Consider the following 20147-nt stretch of genomic DNA (forward strand, 5'->3'; position numbering starts at 1 on the left):
AACTTTTTCATGTTACCACGCTCCAAATGAGACAATTACAAATAGGTCACTTAAAACAATCTGTCCTAAACTTAATAAAGGGCTATTTTATCCATTAGCTCATTTAATTCTCTGAGGTGATTCTTCTCTGCCCATTTAGCAGAAGAATACACTAAGACTAAGCAACTAACACTTTTTATACTAAGGCTCCAAGGTGTCAAAAGCCTTGCTGAAGGTCGCAGGGCCAGTAGTAGAAGTACCATGACTTCACATACACCACTTTCCCCTCCATCAAGCCTGCCCCAGGAACAGATGTGAGGTCTCAGAAGCTGGGACCCATGTTTGCCTCTATAAAGACAGAGTGTGGCCCCACCCAGGTACCTGCTGCAGACGGCTCCTAATGTCAGAGGCACAGAGCTGGAGCACGTGCAAGTAGGAGACCTCGGTGTCAATGAGTTCCCTGACAGCCAGCCTCTGCTGGAGCAAGGATCTGTCCTCAGAGAGTCGATCATCCCCATCTGGAGCACCAGTTCTAGAGGACAGTGCATCGTCCCCATGATTCGTCATGTCAGCAGGTTCTGGAAAGACAGACACATCCAGATTCACTTCTGGGAGCTCTACTGGAACATGCTGCCTTTAGTTCAGAGACAACTATTCACCGAGTGGCCTAAAAACATCTTTAGCTGCCTACAGAGTCAAGATGAACTATTTATTAGTATCTGAACAAATCTTAAAAGGTAGAACGCAGCTCAGATAATTGTTGACATTTTTTATTCATTTCCCAGGATTCAGACAATGTGCTTGCTTGGCTTTTTCTTCCTTTTTTCCCCCCAGCTCTCAACCCAGATTTCTTTATCTGGTTCACTGACTCTCTCTCACCCTCTTTCTCCCAAGGGTTCCCTCCTTTTCACCTGCCACTACCCTATTCAGGCCACACTACCTATCACCTTGACTATTTCCACAGCCTCCAGAATCATTTTTTCAAATCCAAACCCCTCTCCCACCTGCTGCCACCCACACCCATTCATCTTGGATATGCTTCCAGTTTAACCTTCCTGAAACAAAGCTTGTGATCTGGTATGCTCTGCCTCTGGCCTCATTCTCCCTCTTCCCTGAGGCACTCCAGTGAAAGAAAGTCACATGCTTTTCTCCATTCCCGCATAGTCATTTCCGGGCTCTATGTTTTTGCACCTGCTGTGACCCCTCCCATGCCTCTCGGCTCTGACACTCATCTCTAAGGCCTTTCCAGATCCTCCCTGCCAGATGTTCTTTTCTCTTCCATCTCTAAGTTTAAAAAGTACAAACGGCAATATTATGGACAAGAAAAATCTCCCTACTACAAAACACCTAGAAATGCAAGATCAGCCATAACAAACTTCCTTTTCACTGGATGGCAAGTATTGCAAGAAAGTAAAGGAAATCAGCAGGGACCCCCAACCAGAGGGAATGGAAAACCACAGCATGAACAGCTAAGCTGATGCAGCTGTAGCCAAAGTGGACAGGTTGGGCAAAGAAGAAAGCACTGCCCAGCTCAGTGCTTCAGAGACTTGGGCATTAGTGCCCAGGGAGAATCAGGAAACAAGCTCCTTTCCTCAAGCATGCTAGCGAAATGGGGGACTAGAAAAGAAATGCCCCCCTACCTACACAGAAAATGACAAAGATGTTTCTTCATCTTGACTTGGGTCCTGAGTAAAGGAAAAGTCCTTTCTGAAAACTCATAACAGGCCTGCTTTCACTGGATCGCAGATTCAAATGTATACTACACATGTGTTCCAAGGAACTCAATGCTGAGAAATATGCCACAACAAAAAAGAAGTCCTGGACTAATGCTAGTATCAATAACCAGAGGAAAAATAAAATGTCTCCAGGAGGACATATTCTTAACCTAGGCCACATGGTACTCCAAGAGATAACCCTATCCTGAAGATGAGCTTAAAATCCAAAATTACAAGAACTCCAGTGTAAGTGAGCATCATCAGAGACCGCAAGAACAGGATTAGATCCCCAGAACATCAGACAAGCAAACTGTCAGACAGAAACTATAAAATAAGCAGGAAAAGAAAAGACATACAAAAAATAAAGACCTGTATGATTTTTTAAAGCACCTAGCAGAACTTATAGATGTTAAAAATTTAGCCTTCAAAATTAAAAATTAAATGGACACTTTAAACATTTAGGAAAAAGAAATAGGAAAGGAGCAGATAGATATGAAGAAATTATCCAGACTGCTAAAAAGAAAGTGAAAATCATGAAAAATACGAAAGAGAATTAAGAGATCTGGATACAGAAATAAGGTCATGTACCAACTCTGTGTTCCAGGGGACAAGAATAAAGAGAGTGAGAAGAGGCAATATATGAAGACATGAGACTAATAATTGTCCAGAATTTATAAAAGAGATTATTGCTTAGATCTAGGAAGTACAAGTGCCAGGCAGGATAAGTTTTTTAAAAAAATCAAATCTAAACACACTAGGAGGAAATTTCAGAATCCTGAAGGACTGGAGAATTTACCTTATAGTTTCCTTGTCAGGAAACTATGTTCTACCAAAATAAAGAAATAAATCACACAAAAAAAGACACGAGATATAGGAAACTGGTAACCTAATATGTGAGAGAGGCCAAGGAAATTCCCAAGACAGATAAAAGGAAATCCTAAGTTTGACCATTGGTGACAGACAGCAAACAGTCTGGGCTAGATACTAGAATGTCTTGAGGACAAATTTACTGAAACAGCAGAGAATATGGTCCTTATTTAGGCAATTACACAGACAATACACGTGAAACTAAGAAATAAACCAACAAACAAAAAAATTGTTTTAACAATTTTTCTAACAAGATTGTGCAGAAAAGATAAAAGTAATTACTACCTGATTCAACTATAAATAGAATCTACACAGGTAATAATGCAAATGATCTAATTCATATTATGTACTGAGAGGACAGAGTGTTGGAGAAGGAGTCAAAAAGAGCTAAAGCCTAATCGTCCATAGGGGAAATCAAAGAACAATGCCTAAATTGTACTTCTCAAGAAGGAACAGTACATGTGTACAATCAGCTAAAATCAACGGAAGGAACTGCCTGGTAGTGCCTGGAGCAGGCAAGAGAAGAGGACAGGGTGCTTTTTATAACAAACACTGTACAACAGAATTACCTGTTTCTCCTTCTCATCACAAAATGTAGAACTATCCATCTCTTTAAATTATATGCTTTTATAGCTTTGAGGGGGCTTCCCAGGTGGTGCTAGTGGAAAGGAATCCTCCTGCCAATGCAGGAGACAAAAGTGATGTGGGTTAGATCCCTGGGTTTGGAAGAGCTGCTATACTAGGAAATGGCATCCCACTCCAGTATTCTTGCCTGGAAAATTCCATGGGCAGAGGAGCCTGGCAGGTTACAATCCATGGGACTGCAAAGAGCTGGACACAACTGAGCATGCATGCACACACACACATACACACACATACTGCTTTGAAGTGAACTAAAAATTAAATAATGAAGGACAGAAATGGTATGGACCTAACAGAAGAAGGAAAGTTATGACTAACCTAGACAGCGTATTAAAAAGCAGAGACATTACTTTGCCAACAAAGGTCTGTCTAGTCAAGGCTAAGGTTTTTCCAGTAGTCACATATGGATATGAGGGTTGGACTACAGAGAAAGCTGAGCACCAAAGAATTGATGCTTTTGAACTGTGGTGATGGATGAAACTTTTGAGAATCCCTTGGACTGCAAGGAAATCCAACCAGTCCATCCTAAAGGAGATCAGTCCTGAGTGTTCATTGGAAGGACTGATGTTGAAGCTGAAACTCCAATACTTTGGCCACCTGATGCAAAGAGCTGACTCATTTGAAAAGGCCCTGATGCTGGAAAAGATTGGAGGCAGGAGGAGAAGGGGATGACAGAGGATGAGATGGTTGGATGGCATCACCGACTCAATGGACATGAGTTTGGGTAAACTCTGGGAGTTGGTGATGGACTGGGAGGCCTGGCGTGCTGTGGTCCATGGGGTCGCAAAGAGTTGGACTCAACTGAGCGACTGAACTGAAATGAACTAACAGAAGCAGAAGATACTAGGAAGAGGTGGCAAGAATACACAGAAGATCTTCATGATCCAGATAACCAGATGGTGTTATCATCCACCTAGAGCCAGACATCCTGGAATGTGAAGTCAAGTGGGACTTAGAAAGCATCACTACAAAGCTAATGAAGGTGATGGAATTCCAGTTGAGCTATTTCAAATCTTCAAAGATGACGTGGTGAAAGTGCTGCACTCAATATGCCAGCACATTTGGAAAACTCAGCAGTGGCCACAGGACTGGAAAAGGTCAGTTTTTACTCCAATCCCAAAGAAAGGCAATGCCAAAGAATGTTCATACTGCTACACAATTGCTCACAAAAACTCATCTCACACACTAGCAAAGTAATGCTCAAAGTTCTCCAAGCCAGGCTTCAACAGTACATGAACCATGAACTTCCAGATATTCAAGCTGGATTTAGAAAAGGCAGAGGAACCAGAGATCAAATTGCCAACATCGTTGGATCATCGAAAAAGCAAGAACGTTCCAGAAAAACATCTACTTCTGCTTTATTGACTATGCCAGAGTCTTCTACTGTGTGGATCGCAACAAACTGGAAAATTCTTAAAGAGACAGGAATACCAGACCACCTGACCTGCCTCCTGAGAAATCTGTATGCAGGTCAAGAAGCAACAGTTAAAACTGGACATGGAACAGCAGACTGGTTCCAAATTGGAAAAGGAGTACATCAAGGATGTATATTGTCACCCAGCTTATTTAACTTATATGCAGAGTACATCATGCAAAATGCCAGGCTGGATGAAGCACAAGCTGGAATCAAGATTGCCGGGAGAAATATCAATAACTTCAGATATGCAGATGACACTACCCTTATGGCAGAAAATGAAGAAGAACTAAAGATCCTCTTGATGAAAGTGAAAGAGGAGAGTGAAAAAGCTGGCTGAAAATTCAACATTCAGAAAACTAAGATCATAGCATCTGGTCCCATCATTTCATGGCAAATAGATGGAGATGGGGAAACAGTTGAAACAGTGACAGACTTTATTTTTTGGGCTCCAAAATCACTGCAGATGGTGACTGCAGTCATGAAATTAAAAGATGCTTGCTCCTTGGAAGAAAAGTTATGACCAACCTAGACAGCATATTAAAAAGCAGAGACATTACTTTTCCAACAAAGGTCTATCTAGTCAAAGCTGTGGTTTTTCCAGTAATCATGTATGGATATGAGAGTTGGACTATAAAGAAAGCTGAGCACTGAAGAATTGATGCTTTTGAACTGTGGTGTTGGAGAAGGCTCTTGAGAGTCTCTTGGACTGCAAGGAGATCCAACCAGTCCATCCTAAAGGAGATCAGTCTTGGGTGTTCATTGGAAGGACTGATGCTGAAGCTGAAACTCCAATAGTTTGGCCACCTGATGTGAATAACTGACTCACTGGAAAAGACCCTAATGCTGGGAAAGATTGAAGGCAGGAGGAGAATGGGATGACAGAGGATGAGACAGTTGTTGGATGGCATCTCCGACTCGATGGACATGAGTTTGAGTAAGCTCCGGGAGTTGGTGATAGACAGGGAAGCCTGGCATGCTGCAGTCCATGGGGTCACAGAGAGTCGGACAGGACTGAGTGAACTGAACTAAACTGAACAATTAAATGTAAGGCAAAGTGAAAATTTCTCAATTTTGCTGGAGACCAATATTCCAAAATGAATTATATTCCTGTGCAAACCAACAACGATTTTCAAGAGTTCATTTAAGGAAAAATAGCAGCATAAGAATAAAAAGATTCAGTAACAATGTGTTATTTATTCCTTCCTAAATATCTTAATTTAACAAAAGATGGGGAATTCCCTGGCAGCCTAGTGCTTAGGATTCCAGGTTTTCCCTGTCATGGCCTGAATTCAGTCCTCGGTCGGAGAACTGAGATCTCACAAGCCACACATACAATTAAAGAAAAAAAAAAATGTACAAAATCTTTATGGAGAAAATGATAAAGTGAAAGTGAAGTCACTCAGTCGTGTCCGACTCTTTGAGACCCCATGGACAGTAGTCTACCAGGCTCCTCCATCCATGGGATTTTACAGGCAAGAGTACTGGAGTGGGTTGCCATTTCCTTCTCCAGGAGATCTTCCCAACCCAGGGACTGAACCTGAGTCTCCCACATTGTAGGCAGACGCTTTACCATCTGAGCCACCAGGGAAGTCCCGAAAATGATAAAGCTTTATCTAAAATATATCTAAGAACTAATTAGGAATTCCCTGGGGGTTCAGGCGCTACAACTCTGAGCTTCCACTGCTGAGGGCCTGAGTTCAATCCTTTGTTAGGGAACTAAGATCCCACAAGCCATGCAGTGAAGCCAAAAAAAATCAAGCAAACAGAAACATAATGAGATACCATTCCATGTCGAAGAGATCGGCAAAATATGAAAATAAAATGTTGGTGACACTGTATGAATGGGAAATCTCATATACTGATATGATGATATAAATTGTTGCAACCACCCTAAAGAGCAACTTGGCAATATTTAGAAAAGTTGAAAATTCACACACTATCAGGCCAAGGAGTTCTACTCCAGGATATACCCCCACCTCTGAGACACTTCTCCATATACACACACAAGAAATATAGATGGGAATGTTCACTGCAGTACTGATGAAATAACAAAAAAATCAGAAAAAACATAAATGTTTCAATGAAAGTGAATAAATAACTTGTTGTATAATCATATAATGGAATTCTGAACAGTAAAAAAAAAAAAAACTATAGATTCATGTGTCAACATGGATATCCTCACAGATGTTGTAAACAGGAAAAAATACATATAAGCAAATCCCAGAAGGATACACAGTGTATGTGTATTAGTCGCTCAGTCATGTCTGACTCTTTGCAACCCTGTGGACTGTAACCTGCCAGGCTCCTCTGTACATGGGATTTCCCAGACAAGAATACTGGAGTTAAAAAAAAAAAAAAGAATACTGGAGTAGGTTGCCATTCCCTTTTCCAGGGGACCTTCCTGACCCAGGAATCTAACCTGGGTCTCCTGCACTGTGGGCAGATTCTTTACCCTCTTTACCTGGGAAGCCAGTATGATACCATTTCTTAAAGTTTAAAATGTAAAAGGAAAAAAAAATTCTTTTAAGTTTTTAAAAGTTTAAAATATGTGAAACAATGCTAGATTTTGTTTAGGGACAAATACATGTAGCATAGGTATTAAATATTTTGTAGATGTAATTAACAATAAATCCAGGTAATTAAAGAAATTTTCACATATTGAGGTATACGGAAGTCATTCTGGCTTATACATGATTTAACTTAATTTTCTGCTACCTAAAATGGCCTGTTTGTGACTTATCAGACACACACTGTCATATCTGCTTTAATTATTAAAGAAAATGGCACAATGACCACAAGTAAAGAATGTCTATGTTAAGGATTAAATGCCTCCTTTCCTGGAATACCAATGTTGGTACGCCTTTAATGACAAGACTCCCTCCTTAGGGAGGGACCTCTCCAAGGTCATACTGACTTACTGTGAACATGCTGATCTGTTGGATTTTTTTCTTTAATAATTTATTTAGTTTTTACTGTGCCGGGTCTTCACTTCAAGGGGCTTTTCTCTAGTTGTGGCAAGTGGGGGCTAGTCTCTAGTTGCAGTGCTCTGGCTTCTCACTGTAGTGGCTTGTCTTGTTGCAGAGCACGGGCTCTGGGGCATGTGGGCCTCACTGGTTGCGGTTCCCAGGCTCTAGAGCACAAGCTCTGTAGTTACGATGCACAGGCTTAGTTGCTCTGCAGCATGTGGGCTCTTCCCAGATCAGGGATCAAACCTGTGTCTCCTGCACTGGCAGTTGGAGTCTTTACCACTGAGCCACCAGGGAAGCCCCTGATCTGTTTTTTCTGTAACCTTGAAGGAGTATATTCCTGACCTCTTTGATGTTCTTTATTCTGACATAATAATGTAAAACTGTGCTGAAAACCATGCTTCTCTGCAGCAGCTCCTCAGTTATCTGAGGGGCTGTCTCCTAGGCTAAACTTCTCAGTTTGGCTCAAATAAAACTTTTTTTTACTTCTATAATATTTTGTTTATTGATTTATTTCCATCAACATAGGATAAAAGTAACCTCTGGAAAGGGAGCTAGAGCAATGGAATTGGGAAGAGTATCAAAGGGGACTTAATAGTATCTGAGGGGCTTTTTAAGTTACAGTTTTAATTTTGAGATAATCAGAGATTCACACACAGTTGTAAGAAATAATGCAGAGGTTCTATGTACCCTTTACCCAATGACATCATCAGGAAAAACTACAGTACATTGTGACAGCCAATATGTTGACACCAATACAGTCAAGACGCAGAACAGTTCTTTCTTAAGGATCCTTCCTTCCTGTTGCCTTTTTACTCACTTGGTTGCAGCCCCATCTCATCCTTAATACCCAGCAAATAAGAATCTGTTCTCCATTTCTGTACTCTCATCAGCTCAAGAATGTATGTAATGTTGATGTATGGCAAAAGTTATCACAATATTATGAAGTAACTATCCTCCAATTAAAATAGATAAATAAAATTTTTTTTTATTAGTTGGAGGCTAATTACTTCACAACATTTCAGTGGGTTTTGTCATACATTGATATGAATCGGCCATAGAGTTACACGCATTCCCCATCCCGATCCCCCCTCCCACCTCCCTCTCCACCCGATTCCTCTGGGTCTTCCAAGAAAGTATATAAAGAGTTCCCTGGTGGTCCAGTGGTTAGGAATTGGTGCTTTCACTGCCTGGCAGGAGTTTAATGCCTAGTCAGGGAACTGAGATCCCACAAGTTGTGCAGTATGGCCAAAATAAATGAATAAATAAAGTTTCATTAAAAAAAAAAAGAATGTATGTAAATCACACAGTATCTATATGTGAATTATATAATATATAACCTTTTGGGACTCACTATTCACTCAGCATAATTCCCTGGAGATTGATGTAAGCTGTTGTATGTTATTAATAGGTCCTTCCTTTTCATTGCTGAATATCTAAGAGGTTCTATTTTTGAAAAAAAAAAAAACAACTAAAGCAGATATGACAAAATGCCAAAATTAAACAAAGCTAGGTAGTAAGAACATGGGCATCTGTTATTTTGTTCTCTGCTGTTTTCTGAACAGATGAAACAGTTCCTAATATTTAAAGTGGCATGCGTCCCACTCAGCCTTGTACTCGGGATAGCTAGGGCTATGCCTCATCTTCCTGGCTAGACACTAAGCTCTTGGAGACAAGATGCACACCCATTTACTGCGTCTTCTCTCTGTCTCACAATGCTGATACAGATATGAATATGTATTTGCAACATGAATGCTCCTTTTCATGTAATAGTAGCAGAAGTTTCTGTCCTGACACTGACCCATGGATCAGATAACTTATATAGGTGCTTGGCAAGAGCAAGGTTGTTCAGAAGGCAGAAGGCCCAGAAAGAGCCTGGAACACATCTGTCTGATGCATAGCTCTAGTCCAGCTCCTAAATGCTGCCTGTGGCTCGCTGACCTGTCCCTGGCCTGAATCACTGACATTTATCACCCAGAGCATTGCTTCTCTAGAAAGATTCCGACAGGATTTCAGGAGCGCTATTAAGGCTACTCTGAACTGTTGCTAAATTAACAAAAGCCATAAGTAATACTTCAGAGAGAACTGCTCAATATTTAAAATAGCACTTACAGTAACTGCAATCTAGACCTCCCACCAGGCCTGGGAGACTCTCTCAGAGCAGCACTTTGTTGTTCTCTTAGTTTATATCCCATGTAATGGAAAGAAGCACATTTTAATTTCTTTAAAAATATTATACGTTATTTGGCAATGAAAAGGAATGATGTACTAACGTGTGCTATAACTACAATAAATGAATCTTGAAGACATTATGCTAAATGAAAGAAGTTAGTCACAAAGGACCACATATTTGATGATTCTGTTTCTATGAAATGTCCAGAATAGGCAGATCTATAGACATGGAAAATGGATTAGTAGCTTACAAGGCTGAAAGGATAATGATTTGGAGTATAGTGGCTGGATTTCTTCTGGGGATGGTGAAATCTTCTAAATTTATTAGTGGAGATGGTTGTACAACTCAGTAAATATACTAAAAACCATTGATTTGTACACTTTAAGTGGGTGAATTATATGATGTGAATTATAACTCAATAAAGCTGTTACCTACCCCATCAAATTAGGAAACGCTGGCAAAGATGTGGAGAAACTGCATCTCTCATACGTTGCTGATGGGATATAAAATGGTGCAGCTACTCTGGAAAATAGTTTGTCTGTTTCTTTAAAAACTAAAACATACACTTAATAGCAGTCGCATCCCAGGGCATCTATTCCAGAGGATGAAAACTTACGCCTATACAAAAACCTGTCTACAAGTGTTTGAGGAAGCTTTATTTGTAAAAGCTAAGAACAAAACAGCCAAAATGTTGTTTTAATAGGATTTAATAGGTGGATAGCTAAAAAAAAAAAAAAAAAGTGGTATATCCAGTATCACAGAATACTCAGAAATAAAAAGGGATGAACTACTGATTGACTGCAACAATTGGACGGTTCTTGAGGGTATCATGCTGCCTGAAAAGAACCAACCTGAAAAGCTTACTGCGTGATTTCATTTATAAAACATCTAAAATGATAGAGAAAACAGAGTAGAGATCACCTGGTTAGGGATGATGGTGGAGGGGAGGTGGGTGTGACTATAAAAGAACAGCACAGGGAGAATTTCCTGGTGATAGAATAAATCTGTATTATTGAAGTGGTGGCTACAGAAATCTACACGTGATAAAAGGACATCTAAAATCAAACACATGAATTATATCAAAGCCAACTTCCTGGTTTTGATATTATATTACATTGAAATAAGATGTAACCATTGGAGGAACCTGGTGAAGATACATCTAACTTCCATACTATCCTTGGAACTTCACTCTTGACTTATAATTATTTCAAAATAAAAAGTTAAACACAAAGTATTAGATAGCTTAAGTTATCCACTATCTTTGAAAATGCAGCTTAAAAGCCCGGGAGAGCAGGATGGGTGCCTCTGTTCTACTTCTTGGTCTGGTCTGATAAAGAGACTTGTCCTGGAGAATACATTTGGGAAAATATGCCTTTCAATAGAGTCTAGTCTATGCTCAGTTCTGAGATCTACTTGATGTCCTGTGATAGACAATTAAGAACTAAAGATAAAATCAGTCTAGTACATGAAGTAAAGTGAAGTGAAAGTCGCTCAGTCATGCCTGACTCTTTGTCCATGGAATTCTCCAGGCCAGAATACTGGAGTGGGTAGCCTTTCCCTTCTCCAGGGGATCTTCCTAACCCAGGTATCAAACCCAGGTCTCCCTCATTGCAGGAGGATTCTTTACCAGCTGAGCCACAAGGGAAGTCCAAGAATACTGGAGTGGGTTCAGTTCAGTTCAGTTCAGTCACTCAGTTGTGTCTGACTCTTTGCGACCCCATGAATCGCAGCACGCCAGGCCTCCCTGCCCATCACAAACTCCCGGAGTTTACTCAAACTCATGTCCATCAAATCGGTGATGCCATCCAGCCATCTCATCCTCTGTCATCCCCTTTTCCTCCTGCCCCCAATCCCTCCCAGCATCAGGGTCCTTTCCAATGAGTCAACTCTTCGCGTGAGGTGGCCAAAGTATTGGAGTTTCAGCTTCAGCATCAGTCCTTCCAATGAACACCCAGGACTGATCTCCTTTAGGATGGACTGTTTGGATCTCCTTGCAGTCCAAGGGACTCTCAAGAGTCTTCTCCAACACCACAGTTCAAAAGCATCAATTTTTTGGTGCTCAGCTTTCTTCACAGTCCAACTCTCACAGCCATACATGACCACTGGAAAAACCATGGCCTTGACTAGATGGACCTTTGCTGGCAAAGTAATGTCTCTGCTTTTTTTTTTTTTTTTAATTTTTTCATTTATTTTTATTAGTTGGAGGCTAATTATTTTACAATATTGTAGTGGGTTTTGTCATCGTCTCTGCTTTTTAATATGCTGTCTAGGTTGGTCATAACTTTCCTTCCAAGGAGTAATCATCTTTTAATTTCATGGCTGCAGTCACCATCTGCAGTGATTTTGGAGCTCAAAAAAATAAAGTCTGACACTGTTTCCACTGTTTCCCCATCTGTTTCCCATGAAGTGATGGGACCAGATGCTATGATCTTAGTTTTCTGAATGTTGAGCTTTTTTTTTTTTTTTTTTATAATTTTTATTTTTTTGGCATGTGGGATCTTAGTTCCCTGACCAGGGATTGAACCTGTGCCCTTGGCGTTGGGAGCACCGAGTTCTAACCACCTGACTACCAGGGACGTCCCGAATGTTGAGCTTTAAGCCAACTTTTTCACTCTCCTCTTTCACTTTCATCAAGAGGCTTTTTAGTTCCTCTTCACTTTCTGCCATAAGGGTGGTGTCATCTGCATATCTGAGGTTATTGATATTTCTCCTGGCAATCTTGATTCCAGCTTGTGCTTCTTCCAGCCCAGCGTTTCTCATGGGATGTACTCTGCATATAAGTTAAATAAGCAGGGTGACAATATACAGCCTTGGCTTACTCCTTTTTGTATTTGGAACCAGTCTGTTGTTCCATGTCCAGTTCTAACTGTTGCTTCCTGACCTGCATATAGGTTTCTCAAGAAGGCAGTCAGGTGGTCTGGTATGCCCATCTCTTTCAGAATTTTCCACAGTTTATTGTGATCCACACAGTCAAAGGCTTTGGCATAGTCAATAAAGCAGAAATAGATGTTTTTCTGGAACTCTCTTGCTTTTTCAATGATCCAGCAGATGTTGGCAATTTGATCTCTGGTTCCTCTGCCTTTTTAAATCCAGCTTGAACATCTGGAAGTTCACAGTTCACGTATTGCTGAAGCCTGGCTTGGAGAATTTTGAGAGTATGAGATGAGTGCAATTGTGCAATAGTTTGAGCATTCTTTGGCATTGCCTTTCTTTGGGATTGGAATGAAAACTGACCTTTTCCAGTCCTGAGGCCACTGCTGAGTTTTCCAAATTTGCTGGCATAGTGAGTGTAGCATTTTCACAGCATCATCTTTCAGGATTTGAAATAGCTCAACTGGAATTCCATCACCTCCACTAGCTTTGTTTGTAGTGATGCTTTCTAAGGCCCACCTGACTTCACATTCCAGGATGTCTGGCTCTAGATGAGTGATCACACCATTGTGATTATCTGGGTCGTGAAGATCTTTTTTGTACAGTCCTTCTGTGTATTCTTGCCACCTCTTCCTATCCCTTCTCCAGCAGGCCAGGAATCAAACCAGGGTCTTCAGCTTTGCAGGTGGATTCTTTACCAATTGAGCTATGAGGAAAGCCCCAGTCTAGCACACAGTAGGTACCAAAAGAAAAATGTTTGTTGAACATTATGCAGTGACGGCTTCTGAGTCTAGCATGGGATAAAACAGTTAATTCTCTTCTCTTCTCTCCTCCTCTGTACACACTGGCACAGAAAATTTGAGCATTCACACATTCATTCAACAAATATTTGGAGCAGCTATTTCCAAAAATCCTATTGCTAAGGATTTTTCTGGATTCTGAGGATACAAAGTTAAAGGGGGGAAAGGGGGTTCTACAATAAAGGTAGGGCATTTAAAATATCTGGTTATTTGTTGCAAGTTTCATTCCACTAAAAGTAGAGGGACTGAGTAAATGGACATCCTGGTCATTTCGCCCCTTTAAAGATAGAAGTACCAGGGGAAATGAGGGACTTCACTTGAGGTCCAGTGGCTGGACTCCAAGCTCTTATTGCAAGGGGCCCAGCCAGGTTCAATCCCTGGCCAGGGAACTAGATCCCACATGCCATGACTAAGAAGTTCACACGCTGCAACTAAGATCCAGCACAGCCAAATAAATAAATATTAAAACAAAACAAAACAAACAAGGGAAATGATACTCTGAACCTCATTGTGACCAGTCAGAAGTGAATGGAGAAATGGAAGTAAGCAGGTCCCAGACGAAAGTTCACCTTAACAGTTCCTTCAGAAGCTAAAAATGTCATGGCAGGAAAAGATGAACATCCATCAGCCTTCCACTTCAAGTTATAGAGGGAGGTCAATTTAAACATTCAAGGGGGAAAAAATGGATATAAAACCTCTAGGGATTAGGGCTCATGGGCAGACTGTCAAAGATAAAGTTAAACACCACACCAACAAAAGACTGTTGAAGAACAAAGGGAGGAAATACCTATAGAAATGAGAATGGCAACACAGGGATACTGGCTAATGAGCCTCGTTTATACAAGAGTCAGAGTGGAGGGTCCTGTACAAAGAACTTCCAGAACTCTAAAACCCAGGAGGATCTGGGATTAACAAAACTGTAATTATGTAATTCCAAAGTTCTGCCCCTACTATGACTGCCAACTAAATTTTAACATTCATGTTCAAGAAAAGTAAAAACTAGGCACATTGTTTGAAGACTTTGTTTTCCTCTTCTTAGCCCTAAAGAGTGACTGCAGGGGTCACTCTTTTAAGGTTAGGAGCCCAGACCCTGGAGCTAAAAAACCTGATTTACAATTCTGATTCTGCGATCAATCAGCTGGCCTTCCTAGGACAACTATATAACCTTCCTTATAGGGTTGGTATAAGACTTCTTAAGAATCCACGTAAAGTGTTTAGCAGAGTGCCTGTTATGTAATAAACTTTCAATAACAGTAGTTGCTGTTTTTGTTCCTATTATTGTTAAACAGGAAAGAGTAGCATGACCATGGATCAGAGGAATGACGTCTAAGGACACTTGGCTGATCACACTGAAGCAGATGGTGAAAACACCTAATCATGATGATTATAATAAGTAATAAGAACTACATAGCAGAGTATCACTGATGATGTAGCTAATGCCAATGAAACAGAGCTGAGAGATGGAGAGACCATGAGACTAAGCCCTGAGAGCATTGCTTAGTCCAGCCATGCTGGAGAATGATTCCCTTTGGGTTTTTTTTTTTATTTTTTATATGAGCTAACACATTTTCATTCCCCACCCCACTTTGGCCTAAGCCACTCTGAGTTGGGTTTCTGCCACTCGATTAAAACAGTCTATCAGCCCTTGGAAAGGGAAACAGAGATCACTTGGAGCTACCACAGGTTAACAGAAAAAAGACAAACAGGTCATGCCAGACTATCCTCATTCCTTTCATGAAAGTCAACTAGATCAGTAGAGCAAAGGAATACCATAAGCTACTGTAACTGGACTAGGAAGTTATTGCTGATCTCTGATGAAATCCTTACAAATAGGGAATAAGATGAGATAATGAAATAAAATGTGGTGATGGCGGCTGGGGGAGAGGGGGAGGCAATAGGACAGTAATATGGACTAAAAACTGATAAAACACCAAATTCAAAGAGTGTTGATCAGTGTCAACCTCTGGGATCTTCCTTGCTTTATTAAGGATATCTGTTATTTCTTTTAGTGCTTCCCATCTCTGAGGCCACCTGAATCTAAACCTCCACCACCTTTCACCTGGATCGGTACAACAGCCTTCTGACCAATGCATAGAACCAGAGGGCAGATGTCATTCTTTATGTTTTTCATAAAAGTGACTGCTTTACTTCTCTATTGAAATCAAGACAAGTCTTCTCTGACTCCCATCCCCCTTCCAAGGAACCACTCCTTTCCCCAGTAGATGCTCTAGATGCTCAATTAATTGAATTAATGAATGAATAACCTGGATGAACACTGGTAGAACAGTGATCAAATTGCTAATGATACTGTTAAAGTGAAGTTAGACACACAACTCTTAGAAACCACCACAAAGTTTGAGGTAAGGTAAAAGAACTCCCCTTGAATTTTATATTGTAATTATATGATACATGTTTTTTTAATCTGGCTTTTTCCTTTCAGCAAAATTATTTTGACATCCATCCATGTTATAGCATGCATCAATAGTTCATAACTTTCTCCTGCAAGTAGTATAACATTATATAAATATACCATAGTTATCTAGGCACTGAATAAAAAATTGGTTGCCTCTTGTTTCTCTATTACAATAAAGCTGGACCTAGGAATGCAATGTTTATTTTTCACTTTTTTTTTTAAGGAATGCAATGTTTAGATCACAAGATAGGTGTATTTTTTTTAATATTTATTTATTTATTCGGCTGTGCCAGGTCTTAGTTGTGGCATGTGAGATCTAGTTCCCTGACCAGGGACTGAACCCTGGCCCCCTGAATTAGGAGCATGGAGTCTTAGCCCCTGGACCACCAAGGAAGTCCCACTGTATATTTTTAAAAGATGTCATACTTTTAAAAAAGTGGTTGTACCATTTTCTTTTGCCACCAGCAGTGTATGAGTTCTATAATCTCAACAACACTTGGCATAGCCAGTTTTTGCATGAAGGGTTATCTGTTTGTGGTTTTAATGTGCATTTCCCTAATGATTAATGATCTTTAGCATCTTTCCAAGAGTTTAACTGCCACCAATATATTTTCTTTGGACATCATGAATTTTTTGTTTGTTTAAATTGCAAAAGACTTCCCTGGTAGTCTAGTGGTTAAGACTCTGAGCTTCCATGGCAAGGAGCACAGGTTTGATCCCTGGTTGGGGAAATAAAATCCCACACACCATGCGACATGATAAAAAAAAAAAATTACAAAAGAGGTTCTCACTCATTACATAACTAGACAAACAATACAGATGTGTATAAATAATTAATAGTCTCTACCTCCAACCCACACATAAGCAACCAGAGGTACACTTACTAAGCATGCAAATTCTTTTATTGTTGTTGTTGTTGTATATTTCTTTTTTTTAATTTTTATTTTGTACTGGGGTATAGCTGATTAACAATGTTGTGATAGTTTCAGATGAACACCAAACGGACTCAGCCATGCATATACAAGTATCCATTCTCCGCTCTCCACACCCCTCCCATCCATGCTGCCACATAACATTGAGCAGAGTTTCATGAGCTATACAGTAGGTCCTCGCTGGTTATCCATTTTAAATACAGCAGTGTGTACATGTCCATCCCAAATTCTCTAACTATCCCTTCCCCCCATTCTTCTCCGCAGCAACCACAAGTTCTTCCTTTAAGAGGCATGCAAATTCTTGCTCAATTCTTGACAAATGTGATTCAGTAGGTCACAGATGGGGCATTTTGACAAGCCCCTAGGTAATTCTGATTCAAGTGAGCTATCGTTTCTTGAGAGGGTCTGCTCTTACTCTTGTCCTCCTAAAGAATAGTTGAAGGAAGGAAGTCAGTGAGTCTGAAGAGGTACATCCCTTCTGTAAAGGGTGAGTCCATGTACCCTGTACAGAAGGGGTACATGGACTGGCTTCAAATAAGAAACTTTGTCTAAGTGAATGAGTATGTGTGCTCTGTTGTCCCATAGAGCACCAAGAGTTTGGAACCTAAAGATCAAATTAAAAAAAAAAAACTTTCTAAGAGAGTTACTTTAAAACAAAATTAGGCAACAGAGCCAGCAAGGTAAGGAACTTGCCAAAGTCACCAAGCTTGCAGAAAAAGGACTTCTCTGGGTTGAGAAATGACTGATTGGGGGCGAAGAAGAGAGTGGGCAAGAGACAGTCCAGGCATACACATACACATTCTCTCTTTCCTTCTCTCTCCCTGAGGAAGAACTGCCCTTTATAAATACACAGTGAGGAATGTAACCACCAGACAGGTAGTGTGTGTCTTAACCCAAACTAAATAACAGCTATTTGCCCTAAGCCATACTTCACTGCCTCTATTTGCAAGGCCTAAAATGGTAGAGAAAGGAAACAACACAGTATTTGGAAAGGGCTGTTCTTTTTATAGATAAATTTCCCAGGCCCTGTCCTCATAATTTTGGATCCATAGATTTCAAATAGCTTAATCCTGTCAATAGGCTTTGGACAATCAAGCTCAACAAAAGCCATTTTGCTTCAGTTACAGCACCCAAACAACCACCCTCCCTGATCAGTTAAATAAAAAGCCATTTATCTGTTCTAGAGCAGAATCAACCAAGGCACTGTTTTCCACAGCAAGCAACTGATCCAAGAGGGATCTGAGCCAACTGCCAAGTAACTCCTGTACCCTGGCAGAAACTCAGCTGAGCCTCCATCGCTGGGCAAGATGAGGGGGGAGCCCCGCTTCCCATGTGTGTCCTCCTCTTTTCTCTCATTTAAAAACAATTATACAGATGCTGGCTCCAGTCAAAAGGGGTGCGTGAGGCCCAATAGACAGTCCTTGTTAGAATGTCAGCTGGTTTCTACCTTCAGCATTTGACCTTGGGTCAAATATCGAGTGTAGTACATTATTCTAAATTTGTTGTTTAGTTGTTAAGTCTTGTCAGATCTTTTGTGGCCGCATGGACTGTAGCCTGCCAAGCCCTTCTGTCCATGTGATTTCCCAGGTAAGAATACTGGTGTGGGTTGCCATTTCCTTCTCCAGGGATCTTCCTGACCCAGGGATCGAACCTGTATCTCCTGCATTGCAGGTAAATTCTTTACCACTGAGCCAGCTACTAGGGAAGCATTATTCTAAATAGGTGCACTTATTTAGGTTACCATCACCAAGGTATGTGCAGTCATTTGTAAGCCACTATAGGGCTGACTTTACATTTGCAAATTTTTAACTTTTAACTTTTGTTTTCTTTTACTTCGGATACAGCCCATTTTCCCCCAGTTCATCACCCTTTCTTAAATGGCATGGCTTTGACTCACTGGGTTGTTTGCACCAGCCCTTTTATTGATCATCCACTACTGTCAGGCACTGGACTTAATATTCATCTGTAGTCTGACAACAACATGAAAGATGAAGCAATCTTTGCTCCAGTTTACAAAGGAAACAGGGCCTTGGAATGGGTAAACAGAGTGTCCGAGATCAGGCAGCTAGGGGCCTCAGAACGTTGTTTCAACTCAGAGCAGGAACTCACTCCTTCACCAGCTGCCTCCCTTTAAAGCAAATAAATTGTTCTGAAACAGCGCAGCCTGAGGGCCAGCCTTCAGTCATTCCTCACAGCAGGAAAGCTTCATCCTGCCGTCAAATCTGAAACTGTGTGCAAGGTTATGTGTGAAACCTGGGAAGGAGACTCAGATTTTTAAGGAGTCAGTGATCCCAAGAAGGCCACGAGCCACTGCCTGGGCAGGTGGTCAACTTACCCATTCTCTTAAGTTAGTGGTGCTCGCTGTCCAGGGAACACTGCAGCGGGAGCCAGAAGTTCTGGCTTCCAGTCCCAGCCTTAGCACTATTTCTCTGAGGGCTCTTGGCCCAGGCAGCTCACCTACGGACCACAAATTTCCGTTTTCTTTTCCCCTGGCCTTAATTGCCTATTTATAACTATATTTTCCTTGTCAAGAATTTTTTTAAAAAACCATCGTTCGTATTATTCCATTGTTTTAACGTATATGGAGTCTCATTAAAAGTCCTCCCCAATTTTACACTGAAGCAGGGAGGGATAAGCAGACATAAGGAACAATAGTTTTTACCAAGCCAGCTTACCTCTCTGGGCCTCAGTTTTCCACCTGTAAACTGACCCAGTTGGGTCAGACGTATCAGATTGCTCGCATTCCCACTAGGCTCAAGACACAAAGCTAACTAGCAATCCGCAACCCGGACCGGCATAGTCGCTCGCTCGCTCCCCCACCTCCCTTTCAGGATCTCAGCAGCAGCTGTTTTCCCGAGAGCCTCCCTGGCCCTATCCTGCCGTCCCAATCGCCCGAGTGGACTCACCGCGCTCGCAAGGTGCCAGCTCCCACGGGGAGCTCGGCTGCCCTGGGGATTGCGCAGCCAGGGTGGGAAAGGCGCAGGACTCCCGGACCGGCGCAGCGCTGGAGCCTGCGCGCACTGTTCCCACAGAAGGCCGGGGCGGGCGCGGCTCTGCCCACTGCTTACGTGCGTGCGCCAAGAGGAGGCGGCCCTGGCTCCTGCCTTTGTTAATTGTCCATATGCAGGCAGGTTGTTTTCCACTGTGTGCTCCCTAGAGCGGGCCCCAGCGGGGGTGACCGGGCGACAGCAGCAACAGCCGTGCGCTGGCCGGTAGCCAGAAGGAAGCCATGTAAGTGGATGTCAGTGCTGCACCGCCCACCCGCGGCTTCTGTTAAGGCACCTACTCCTCCCTCAGGCTAGTCAGCCTCAAAACAGGGACAATCAGTTAGGCCATCTGGTAGCAATATTGACCCCAAGATCACTGAATATC

General features: G+C 41.5%; 1 protein-coding gene across 3 annotated transcripts in view; it reads right to left on the bottom strand.

Annotated features, from left to right (window-relative positions):
* The window catches only part of ARHGEF37 (Rho guanine nucleotide exchange factor 37), a 57777-nt gene extending 37835 nt beyond the window's left edge, over nt 1-19942 (bottom strand). Inside the window, exons 1-2 of one of the 3 annotated variants that reach the window (XM_043465006.1) lie at nt 19682-19942; nt 361-557 (exon numbers count right to left, since the gene is read on the bottom strand). In XM_043465006.1, the coding sequence (XP_043320941.1) occupies nt 361-546 (186 nt within the window). In that variant the 5' untranslated portion in view covers nt 547-557; nt 19682-19942. Of the gene's footprint in view, nt 1-360; nt 558-19450; nt 19469-19681 lie in introns of those variants that run through there. The other 2 variants (XM_043465003.1, XM_043465004.1) reach the window with 2 other exon arrangements.
* Between the last annotated feature and the right edge of the window lie 205 nt (nt 19943-20147).

This window comes from Cervus canadensis, chromosome 4 (assembly GCF_019320065.1).
Source record: "Cervus canadensis isolate Bull #8, Minnesota chromosome 4, ASM1932006v1, whole genome shotgun sequence".
NCBI classification, from domain to species: domain Eukaryota; kingdom Metazoa; phylum Chordata; class Mammalia; order Artiodactyla; family Cervidae; genus Cervus; species Cervus canadensis.